We start from the raw sequence: 12518 nt of genomic DNA on the forward strand, positions 1-12518 counted from the left end.
CTTTCAGGAGGCTTTGTTATTTTTATTTCTGAGGTTGCCCAGCAAGATTAGAAATAATTAACTAGAAGGCAAACTTGTGTCTACTGCAAACCAAAGAAGAAGAATTGCATAGAACTAAGTTTCTTTACCTGCATTGGGATATGGTTAAAAGATAAACAGCACAGAGCAAATATCCATTCGACCTGCACAAGTGACAGTGGAGATTCTGGACAAAAAAAGAGAGGAGCCTCAAGCAAACAAACAATCAGATCATGTTTGGTGACTAAACCATGGTGCAAAATCTTTGTGTGATCAAAGAACACTGAAAATGAGCCAGAGTTTAGCTCTCAAGCTGGAGTAGAAAGTGGTTAGGAAAAATACAAAGAGAATTTAAGCAAACTCTTCTGGGTTTGAAGGTATAGTTCAAGTGTTTACCAGGGATCAGTTCAAACAGATTTACCTGACCTGAATGGCTTTGGTGGTGTTAGCAATATTTCAGTTCTGGGGGAAATTTAAAAACAGCTGGGTTTTTGTTTTTTTTTTTTTGCATAATTTATGGACAATTGTTAGTTTCACAAATATATAGACAAAACAAACATTAAAATGGCATTGTTTGCTTTGTACAAGGAGGAGGAGCATTCCTTCAACATGCCAACGTCCCAAACATCCTGATGAATAGAATATAAACCCAGAATATTTATGAAAATCAGTTATGGAACAGAAAGCAGGAGACAACAATTCCTTTGATGATTTATCACAATGACATTTATTCTTCTACAGCAAATGACTGAGGAAAATAAAATTATGTCATCTGGTATGTGTCAAGGCCCCAGAGTGAGAGCTGCTAAATGGTCCATTACTGACCTGCTGGTTTCTGATTACTTTTGAGAACAGGCATGTTTTGTGCTTCACTTAGCTGCTGGTTTATCCATGAAGTAAATTATCTGGAAGGAATGTTTTTGTATTGTTATTTTTATAATGAGAAGACATGAGAAGGAAAACAGTTGTTTCAGATAAACATTGCTGTAGAGTTTTTTCCCCGTGTTCTCCTTATCTGATTACCAGCCCTTGAAATTTGGATCTAACCCCTCACAATTCAGGGCTGAAACTTTTTTGCAGCTTGAGAATTTTAAGAGTCTGCATCAAAAATGCAGCACAAAGAATCCATACTGCAGGATTAGAGCCTAATGCAAAATTACTACCAGCATCCTCCCATCTTATCCCCCCAGCTCAGAAAACAGGCTCACTGATGCAATTGTCCTGGGAAAACACAGATTTATTTCCCTTAGTAGACGTTCCAGCAAAAGGAAGAACCTCTGTAGTATTTATAAGAAAAAAATAATACATTTTTTAGAGAGCTGCAAACCTGTATTCTCATTTAATAGCTTAATCCCACTAAAATGAGTAACTCACAGTGCTTGGGAGAATTCCCCTTTTTCCAGCACTGCCTTATTCCAAAGCAATCCAGCCCCCTCTCTGATAGATGGGACTGTCATTTCCACTTGTGCACGCTACTTTTCACTTCATTTCTTCTTCAATAAGCAGGTTACTGTTCCCATGTATCAAACAAAGAGATCCTGAGGGAAGGCAAAGCCAGTGATAAGAATTTTATAGCAGTTGGAGGCAACTTGTTACTCATCATTTCATCTCCAGGTTATTGTATACAATACAAACAGTGGTTTTCTTCCTTGCCTTGTTTATGAGAGTTTTGCTCCCTTGTTTATTTTTAAGCCCTGTTTTTGCATTGTTCTTTTCCTTTCCACTCAATAGCACTTTTGTTTGCTGTTTGCCACCTTCCTGTGCTTATCTTGCTTTCCAAATTCTCCTCCCTTTCACTGAGTCACATCTTCCAAATGCCATCACCCTGCCCAGCCCTTTCCGTCTATTCTCTTCCAGCCTTGTCACCCTGATTGATGCTGGTTTGTGCCTGGGTGACCTGATCACACAGCAGCTCTGTCTGCAGCAATCTGAGGGGAGTCAATAACTCCCCATTGTCCATTTTCAAAAAAAAAACATTGAATATTCCACCTTCCATCACCCCACAATCCCACATCCCCTTTGTTGCTTACAACAAAGTTGGGACTCCTCTTTCCCAGGTTCTTGTTCTTCAATAAAGAAATGCTGTTGTTACCTCCTGAGTAGCAAAACAGTGCCCAAAAACTTTGAATTTAAAGGATGTGATATATGGGAGTTACCCTATGGAAAAGATTTCATTTGCTTGAACACGCTCACCTCATTGTAGCAGTCACTTTGTTCTTTGTCTTTAGGCTCTGTGGAGATCACTCTCTAAAAATCCAGTTCCACCTGTGTTGTCAAAATAATGCATATGTGACCATATAAAAAAAATCATCAGTCTGAGAAGTGGTGGAAGATGAGAGAGAACATTTGCATGAAATGTCTGCCTTGCTGGGCTTTTATGTTAAGATTTAGGGAAATATGATTCTGCTGCTTAAAAAAAAAAAAAGTGGGATTAATTTTTACTGTGCAGAAATAACTGCCAAGGATTGTGGATTAACATTCACAAGGAACAGGAGAGGTGAAGAGCAAGGATGAGGTCTCTAGCAGGTCTTTGAACATTCTGCAGGCAGAATCCACATGGAAAATGAAACCAGCTGCAACAGCACTGATGAACTGGAATTGCTCACACAAAGCAGGTTCCAGAAGGTGAAGAAGCCTCTCGGAGACCAACAGATTTGCTAACAACTGCAGTAATTCCCACAGCCACCTCAGGTGCAATTACTACACCAAGGTGAATTTGACAGCCCTCTGCCTTCAATGATTGTCACACCCTGCATGTGTTTGACTGTCTCTTTAAGACTTTGCCAAGTGTTTTGGCACACTTGGGTTCTACCCTGTTCTTGTAAGTGTTGCTTATTGCTATGGCAACGCTAATCAATCATGGTGCTAAAAATAGGCCTTGCGTTTTTCAAGAGGTTATATGTAGGGAATTGCAAACACAACTGGGGGCTGTGCTTTCCATATGCTGCTTTCATTCCCTTCATTCTAACGTGGAAATGCCCCTGCTCATGCTGGTAATTACTGGTTCACTCTCCTCTTATTGCACTGGTGCTCTCTTGAGCCTTAAACCTCTCCTGGTTCTCCCAAAATTGAGGTGCCAAATATAGAAAGTTTAGGAGAACAAACCCCCGAATATTCCCCTTATTTGTTTTTGAGTGTCACAGGTGTGCTGGGGTATAAAAATTTTTAAAGGAGTTTATAAGACATCTGAAAAATCTGGAGGTGACAATACCTGGAGATGCCTCCTTTGAGAGCTTTTCACAAAGACACCTTATCACTGAAGACACTGTGACTGAAGATTTTGAATTATTCTGTAGAACTTAGGTTTAATTTCAAGTTAAAGATTGAATTTGCCACTATTTCATTCCCGAGAGGATCCTTGCAAACTGTAGAGGCAGTGAAATGGAGAGCTGGAAACAGTGCCCTGTGCACTCCTGCGTGTGCTTGGGATCGATCGCCTCCAGGTCAGTGCTGGAAGAACACGGGCCCCAGAGGAGGCAGAGCAGAAAGGGAGTGGTGCTCAGAAGAAAATAAGAATCTGCTAAAAGGTTTATTACCTACTATTCACTCCCCAGTTTGTTTCTGACTGTTGCATAACAATTTTAATCCCCAGTTAAGTAAATACGCCGCCACTTGAGGGGAAAAACCCAACTTTTTGCATGATGAATAATAGTCTTTTGAATGATGCATAAACAGTTTTCTGGTTCTGCCAGAGCCCTCTGCCAATTAGTCAGAGTGCAGCTGATGAATCATGAGACACATTCTGTGAAATGTTCAAAAATTTGGACCCTGCTAAGTGTTCCTGTAAGGCAGCGAGACCCCCCACAGCTGCTGGAGCAGTGGTTGCCAGCCAGTTGAGTTTCTGAGAGATTTTTGCGGTGGAGGACTTCTGGTGAATTTGAATTTTCATTTGGGGTAAACCCATGTTGCCATTTATAATCTCAGATGAGGTTGTTACAGTTCTCTCCTTCATACTAAACACACAGGGAGGCTGCCTGTGGGTGGCTTTACAGAAAGTGGCTCTCTAATGAGGTGGCTTGAGGTAAATGGCACCATTCTTCTATGCTAGTCTAAGGAACTTTTCTCAGTGCTTCTTTTTGAAATACAAGGTAAGAAGATCTCTTGTTTTAATTAGAGTTTAGAGATTTTGGGTCACAGGAATCAACAGGTAGACTCAAGCAATGGCTTCTTGAGCTGCTCCAGGCAGCCCAGTGCAGCCTCACGTTCAGGACATGGAACGGTGACATTTCGGTGTCATGACCTGACTCATTGCTGGCAACCTCCTGACAGTGATTGAAAATAGCAGGCATTTCTTTAATACCAAGGTCAAAGGGGAATCTGACATTTGGTTTTTTTCATAATTCCCTCTGAAACTGCAGCTGTGCTTTAGATCAACAGCATAAAGGGGGTTTTGCCTTCCATGGCACCAGAACCTTATTTTGAGGAATCTGTCTCACTTGTTTTTTTCAATAAGGATTGATTCTAGATGTGCTTATTGATAATGAACGTCCTGTGATCAGAAGAAGACTGAACACTGATTTGTTGGGTGATACCCATTGAAGGAGGGATGAATTTGCTGCAGTCGCCTTAGATTTCAGCTGTTGCACTACACCTGGCTCCTAAACCCCCTCTTCCCTTACTCACCAGCCCCTCCCTTGAGGAACTCTCTGAATGTTTTCAAGCCTGGACTTGGACCAGCAGCAGTGTGAGCACTGAGGTGTCCAAACACCCTCCTTGTATAACCTGGATGCACAGCCCATGAAGGAGTCATTTGCCACAGGGGATCAGTGATGCATCACACAAGGAACTGGCAGTAAATGCAGGGAAAGCCTTGGTGACTAATAGGAAAGATGCTGAACTGGTGTCATTCAGAGCTGGTTAGACAGCTGTTCTAGCTGCCTGTCTGAAAACTTGCTTTGAAAGAAGAACTGTGAAATGATAAATAAAATATATTTGAAATATTTATTATGATGGGATTATGTTGCCTAGTATTAAAAAATCTAGTCTTCATAAGCCAACTAAGCTAAGCAATCCTCAGAAAAATAAATTTATTCCCATGTAAATACAGAATACTAATCTTTAACAGGAAAACATTGGTGTATTCTTCTTTTTTCTTTTTTTTTAATATTTATTTGGATTTAGTAAAAAGGAATTTTCACAGGGGTTCATAATCCATGAATTCCATATTAATTTCATTAATAGGAAATTATGCTAAAATTCATTTCTCACCGAAAATTAAGAACAAGCCCTCACCTCTGAAAGCATTGCTGTCTGTTTGGTCAGGACCTGCATCTGGTGAAGTGTCCTTGGGTTTTTCTATATGGGGATAGACTGGTCTATAATGAGGGATATCCAGTTGCTCTCAAGATCTCAGTGAATTGAATTTCTAACAAGACATTCAGGACATTCATACTCTTGGGCATAGTGAGCATGAAAACCATTGCATCTAATTATTCCAGACTGCTTATATTGATTTATTTATATCTTCATTATAATTTTCAACTTTACATAGAATCTCTGGATCCCTCCAGAATCATCAAACCTTTCAGGTTTACATTCTGGGAACATTTACTTTTTTTCTTGAAGTAATCTGAAAAAAATAAGAAAGGTGATACCAAAAGGGATGTACTGAATGTGTCAGCTGATGAAGCAAGGCATATTTCTTGTGTTAAACATACTTTTCTTTTGTTGCAGTGTTCCTTTTTGCCTAAATTCTCCATTCATATAGAGACAAAATACGAGGACAACAAAGGAAGCAATGACAGTGTAAGTATGGCACCTTGTGCAGAAGTTGATTGAATCCTCTTTGTTAACCACAGTCTGTCTGGGGCCTGGAGCTCTCTCAGTTTGGGAAAAAGGCCCCATCAAACCTGTGCCTTTGCCCCTCCCTGGGTGCCCTGCTCTAGAGCAGCTGCAGAGGAGTTACCTCTGAAGTACCAGGAGAGGAAAGATCTGTGTGCTTACCTTCCTTTCTGCCTCTTCTATTCTATTTGTTCCTTCTCTAAACACAGCATCATTTACATCTGTGAATTTAGTCGTGATGAACATTTATGGAAAGTAAAGAAAAGAAGACTGGGGTTTTTTTGGTGTGCTTGTATTCCACTTTCTGGGTTTCACATTATTATCTCTGAATAAAGGGGGTTGAATTCCAAGGAGGTGTCAGGAAGAACAAACAGGAAACTAAACAATGGTCAAAGATGAGAGATCTCAGAAAGCAGCTTGGGGAACAATGGCTGTGCACTTAGGTGATGCTTTTGGCAGTCACTTACCCAAAGTTAAAAATTTTCAGGGTTAGAGATGAGAAGGACAATTAACTATGTAAAATCCTCTGTAGAGGAAGGGTGGGAATGAGCTGCCAGCAGCTGCTGATCAGAGAGGCTCAGGAGCAGAAGGCAGGAGGTCAATCAGACTTTGCTGTGCAGAGAGCAAAGCAGAGTCTGCTTTTTCCTTGCAAAAAAAAAAGAAGAATAACTTTCACTAAAGCCCAGCATGTAAAGGTTGAACCCTTGGGTTCATACACAAATAAGTTTCTTCCTGTTTCATTTTGGTATGCATTGGTTGCAGACTTATGGGAAGAAGTTTCTTGTAGGCATGAAACAAAGTTTAAATGTCTGGAAATTTGAGCTGTAAAACAGAAACCCAATGATGTGTGGTTTGAACTCAGTCTTGAAAAGGAAAAGGGCAATCAAGCAGATTTTAAGGGGTCTGAGCACAACCTTCCAGTGTTTTGGGGTGTCCCTCCAGCAGCCCTGGTAAGAGGAAGGTGTTCTGTTCTCCAGGTGGGAAGCACATTTCCCTCAGCCCCCTGGGGCTGCCTGTTCATGAGGCTGACAGCTGTTGCACTGCTTATGGCAGAATAATTACATGTACAAGAACAAGGTGGAATTTGGAATAATGCTTTTGGCATGCAGACACTTTCCCACTGGGAACATGACAGGGATCATCTATTAACCACCAGATACCAACCACTCACAGTGGCTGCCTCTCTAAGCCAGATCAGTGAGTGAGTTAAAAAGAAGTGTATTACATTACCAGCTAGATGAACATTGTGTAATTTATGCACTTTTTAATGTTCACTTCTGTTTTTTGGCAGCACTTTAATTCAGAGCAAGCCCACACCTTAGGTTTTGGGGGGGTGCAGACTAATTTTCTGGTGCATTATAATGTCAGCAGTGAGCAGACATGATCTGGGCTGCTGTCTGACAGAGGAAGAACTGGAGCTATTTAAGCAGAGTGAATTCTTTCAGTGTGTCAGCTTGTGGCTAAAATACTGTGAATCAAGCCCTGAACAGTATCCAGCCAGGGAATTCAGATGAAAGTGGCACAGAGGTGGGATACTCCAGTGATGTAAATCAAAGAAACTCTATTCTGCTTGAATCCAGCTCTTCCAATGTCATTTTTACCAGACTGCCAGTGGGCTAATATCATATTACCTTTCTATTGCAGCACCTGAGTCACAGACTAAGCCAGTGTTTGCCTAGATTAAGAGATTTCACTGACCCCTGCTTGAACTGAGGAGGAGAAAGAGCAGCTGAATTAGAGGGTTGCACTCCAGCCCTAATTTCCCTGATTTTGTAATTCTGAGAGCTGTGCTGTTCCCTGGTGGGAACACAGTAAACCAATGGAAGATGTACATTTTTGTGCTCCCATGACTTTTATCTGGGACCACAGACATGACTGGTGCAGCACTGCAATGCTGGAAGGTTCCTAAATATGGAGAGGCTTCTGTTAATCCAAACACCCTAGAACTAGGAGCAGGAGTCAACCTCATTTCCATTGCTCAATGGACAGGCTTATACCTCCCTTAAGAACTTGCAAAGTGCATTTCTCCTTTGTGTCAGACAAGTTTAGATTAAATTTCACTGTTTGTCTGGGTAGAAAACAGCAGGAAGCATAGCACCCATTCCTATAGATTTCCATAGATACCCTGGATTTTCCTTCATTGCAACTATCAGCCTTGTCTGATGAAGAAATAATAAATCCAAAAAAACTTCTGTAAATTTTGCAGTTGTAATGCAAAATAGACTGAATGAATATTAATGTTACAGTAATGAGGGCAATAATACGAATCTGATTTTAACTCAGCTATTTCTCAATGTATTTTTTTAGATCATAGAGATTTTTTTAAATCTTTGCACTCTGATCTATTCTTCATTTCCATACTGTCTGATAAAGTAGATATTGATTGTGAAAAGCAATACTTGGACATAAGGATACTAAAACTAATTCCACTGATCCATGGAAGAAAGCAATATAAATGGTCTTGGGTTCCTGTCATTTGGTAGGCTGGGATGTTATTAGAATTATTTCATTTAACATGTTGTGTTGTCTGGTATAATTCTACCTAATTATTGCAATATATCTCGATGCAAAGTTCCTGCTGATTTTTCTTCCCATTTGGCATGACAGAAGACAGTAGTAATACCAGTGAAAGATGATATCTGCTCTGGAATCCAATTTTTCAATGTCTTAGAATTCATTTTAAGCTATTTTAAATGTGTTAAAGCATTCTTGTTCCAATCTGTTAAAGTTTGCGGTTGATTTGCACAAATATAAATACTGACAGAAAGAACAATGGCCAATAAATGTCTTTATTTAGGCAACCTTGTGTAGTAGTGCAGAACCATAAATCCACTGAGCTGTGATTTCAGTGCTCAGAGCAGCTGATTTTAATGTATCCCATGTAGTTGTTCCATGGCAACTCTATTCTTAGAAAAACAGAGCCAGAGTTGGATGAGCATGTGAGTACATCAAATATTGTCCCTGCTACCTTGTAGCTTTACAGCTTCATTAACACTGTCAGAAACTGGACCAGTGAGTCAGGCCAGTCACTGTTTCCTCTTGCAGATCTTTTAAATTAAAAGTTGACCTCTTAAAGAGCAATTTTATTTTGATTTTACTTTTATTTTACATTACAAAATGGAATTTTTAAAAATTAGAATGTTTTGTGAGATGGAAATGACATGGGAGGTGGCATCTGTAGAGTTCATGAAAATATTGCCTCTCTTTGTGCCCTGAGCTGCTGCCTTTGAGCAGTGCTGGGCAGGGGAAGTGCAGGTGCCTACAGCCAAGAGCCTCAGTGGGCACAGAGCAGTGCCAAAGGGCACAGTAATCACATCCTTCTCCCAAAGCAAACTTTGCACTTTGGGAATTTGAATATAGATAGATAAAGTCTGTATTCTGAATATTTAAAACATAAGGAACATCCTTACAGAGAGAATTCTTACAGGTATCTACTGAATGAAATGGTAGAAATGCAGGCAGGAGGGTGGGAGTTACTGCTTGTGTGTCAATAAATTGGGTGTGTGCTTTCCATGAGAACACTTCCTTAAGCTCTTTTTTATTTGAACAGGTATTTTATTTCAACAGTCCATTGACTGCTCAGTATTTGTGTCACAAAGGACTAATTTAGTGGAACTGTCATCTCCCTCTCACTGTTTCAGTGTGCACCACAGGCACAGGTTTTGGTTTTTTCCTTTTTGTGGGGAATGCACCAACTGTGCATTGCAATCAGCTCTGTTGATTACAGGCCACACCATATGGCTGCAGTGGCTGCTGCAATCAGTGCCAGCCTTGTCACCCATGGCAGAGCCACACTGTCCCTGCCTGTCCCCCTCTGCCACCGGGGAAATGTCTGCAGGGCAGCTGAAGGTACAGCAAAGGCAGCCTGGGGACAGACACTGCTCCAGCAAATCACAGAGACATTCCATTGTCCTATTTGTTGCACAAGGATCATTATGTTTGACTGATTTCTGTTGATTTGTTTTGTTTTGTTTTTTAGTCACAGAATTAATTGCTGCTGATATTTGGGCAGTGATTTTTTGCCATCTGATGGTGTCTGGGGAAAGCAAAAAAAAAAGTACAGCTTGTCAAATAATTCAAAGGTTGTCAATAACGAAAATTCGCTGTATGTAAAATTTCCTGTGCCTTGCTCTTTGTAGCATAACATTTTTCTCTGGAAAACTCAGTGTCTGGATCTTGATTATGAAACTAAAGTAAAATATATTTTAGATATGACAGCTAAAAAGAAAATCCATTTCTACTTTGGTTGAGTTTAGGGTGGTTTTTCCTCTATTTTTGTCTCCTATCTTAGTAATGTGGAACTAGGTTGTAACAAACTTGAATACAGCACATGGAAATTAAATGTAAATTCACTATTTAAGGCAACTGCCATGAAACACTGATTTCAGCTGAAAAGGATTCAGCTGTGCCCTGGTTTAACCTGCACCACAGGATCTCAGCCTGGAAACTGTCAAAAGGATTGCTGGGCATCACACAAAATATGGCAAAGTCAAAGCAAGGGACACTTTGAGGGTGATTTTATTTGCACCTGGACTTTTCCTGTATGATGGTACTGAGTATCCCATAATTTGCAATGAAAAAAATCACGATTTTATGATGCTTTTACCCGCTCTAAGAAGTCTGAAAAGATAAAGGCAAACAAGTGGAAAGGTTGGTCTGAAATTCCTCCTGAGGGAAGAGCTCTCTTTGTTGAACTGCAGATCCTGTGTCCCAAGCACATATGGCTATCACAGAACATATGACAAGGCCCACACTGACAGAGTGTGAACAAGTGATATGGTTGTGCCTCTACTTTTTCATTTTTCTAAATGAACTACTGAAGTTAGTCAGTAAATCTGGCACTTGAACTGGATGTGACTGAAAAAACGAATCCCAGTAAATATTATAGATAGTCTATGGAGGTTTTGGAAGCACAGCTACTTTGACATAATTACATAAAAATCCAGTTCTCTGTCCAGAAAGCACAAATCTTAATGAGATATTTTATAAGAGATGGAATAATAGGGGAGTCATGACATGGAGATCAAAAGGAGCAGGGAGCAAAGCTGCAGATAAATATATAACTGCCTCTCCCACTCTGTGGCTCACAGGGATATTCCCAGCCAGTTCAGGGAGCCAAATTTTCTCTTCTCAAAGACAGATTCAATCTTTTTCCATAGAAAAATTGCTCCCAATTATGTGTGTCCACATAAATAGTTTTATCCCACGAACGGGTTTGAAGTTGGTCAATTCCTGTAATCTCTGCCCAAATAAATCTCAAAAGGAAATTAGGGAATTTGGAAGGAGCTGAGGTTGGAGCATGACTTACTGAAAAGTTACACACTGAATAAAGTCCATGGGTGAACTTCTGAGTTCTGAGGAGTTTTCCTTCAGAAAAGTGGAGCAGGTGACACAACCTGCTCAAGGTGTGCAGCAACACCCTGAGGAGCAGCCAGTGGTTCTGGCCATGGCAATCTGCAGAGCTGAGAATTTCAAGGTGGAGAGTATATTTTGTGCATTTTTCTAATGGAAGAAAAGGATTTTTCTTGCAGTCCTCACCACAATTACAGCCCTGCCATGAATTAGCTGTCTCTTTACAGCCTTCTGACCACAAACTCCTTCTGTTTAGGCTGGGAAAAAAAGCATTTTGTAGTAATGACAAAGCCAAACACCTTTCCAGCTGGTAATCCCTGGGATGGTTCCTTTGCTCTTGAAGATGGAAAACAAACATCACAAGAGAGAATCATGTATTATGAAACAAAGCCAAGCCAGAGGCACAGATGTGACTCTTGGAGTCCTGGTGGTGCAGATGAGTGAGGAGTTTGCCAGTGTGGATGGAATAAATGCATACAGCAGAAATTGGCTTTATGCTGTTTATATCCAATCCAGGTCAGCTGTGGAGATTGGCCATAAAGTTATATTTCAGATTAACTACATCTGAATAAAACTGAAGCCAGCAACTTATCCTAAACATAGAAAAAAATAAACAAATAGGAAAAAATGCTTGTAGAAAAGAGAATATTAAATTTCCCATCATATCCTAACCTGACTTTCTGTTCTGACTGTGGCTATCAGGAGAAGGGAAGTTGCTAGCAAAGCATGTGCCAGGACATGTCCTTGCAGGGCAGGAGGGAGACAAAGGAATGAAATTTAAGTTCACCAGTACTTACATTTCTGCAATATCCTGGTTGAGCTGTTATTCCTGAGGTTCTGGAATCACCTGCCTGGGGGGGGTTGTGTACTTTTCTTTTGGTTTCTAGTTGGTTGATTGGTTGGGTTTGAGGTTGGTTGGGTTTGAAGTTGGTTGGTTGGTTGGTTGGTTGGGGGTCTTTTTTTAGTGGTTTTGAGGTTTTTTGGGTTTTTTTGTTGTTGTTTTTTTGTTTTGGGTTCTTTTTGTTTCATTGGGGTTTTTTGGCTTTTTTGAATTTTCACCAGAAGAAACCACTGACAGTCATAAAGACCCAGTTGAAACCTTTCTCCCACTTTCTGTCATTCTGTGGATGATGTAGTCTAAATCATGCTGAGTTTTCATTCCTCTTAGGAAAGGGAAGTATATAAATGTTTGTTGTAAAAAGCTGTCACGTTACTCCCCCCAAAATAAAACCAAAACCCACGGCAAAAAGGCCACTTCAGTCTGAATGTTGCTCTTTGTTTTCCGTTTGGTTGTGTATTTTAATCTCAATTAATTACTTGGCTTCCAAATGTAAAGCCTGTCCAGTTCTTTCCAATATAATATTTAA

The 12518-nt window shown here is 40.3% G+C and overlaps 1 protein-coding gene across 1 annotated transcript in view; it reads left to right on the plus strand.

The window, feature by feature from the left end:
- The window catches only part of PITPNC1 (phosphatidylinositol transfer protein cytoplasmic 1), a 74998-nt gene that overhangs the window by 44498 nt on the left and 17982 nt on the right, over positions 1-12518 (plus strand). The window contains exon 5 of the mRNA XM_066565881.1: positions 5692-5763. Within this exon, the coding sequence (XP_066421978.1) occupies positions 5692-5763 (72 nt within the window). The remainder of the gene's footprint in view (positions 1-5691; positions 5764-12518) is intronic.

Source organism: Molothrus aeneus, chromosome 26 (genome assembly GCF_037042795.1).
Source record: "Molothrus aeneus isolate 106 chromosome 26, BPBGC_Maene_1.0, whole genome shotgun sequence".
Taxonomy (NCBI): domain Eukaryota; kingdom Metazoa; phylum Chordata; class Aves; order Passeriformes; family Icteridae; genus Molothrus; species Molothrus aeneus.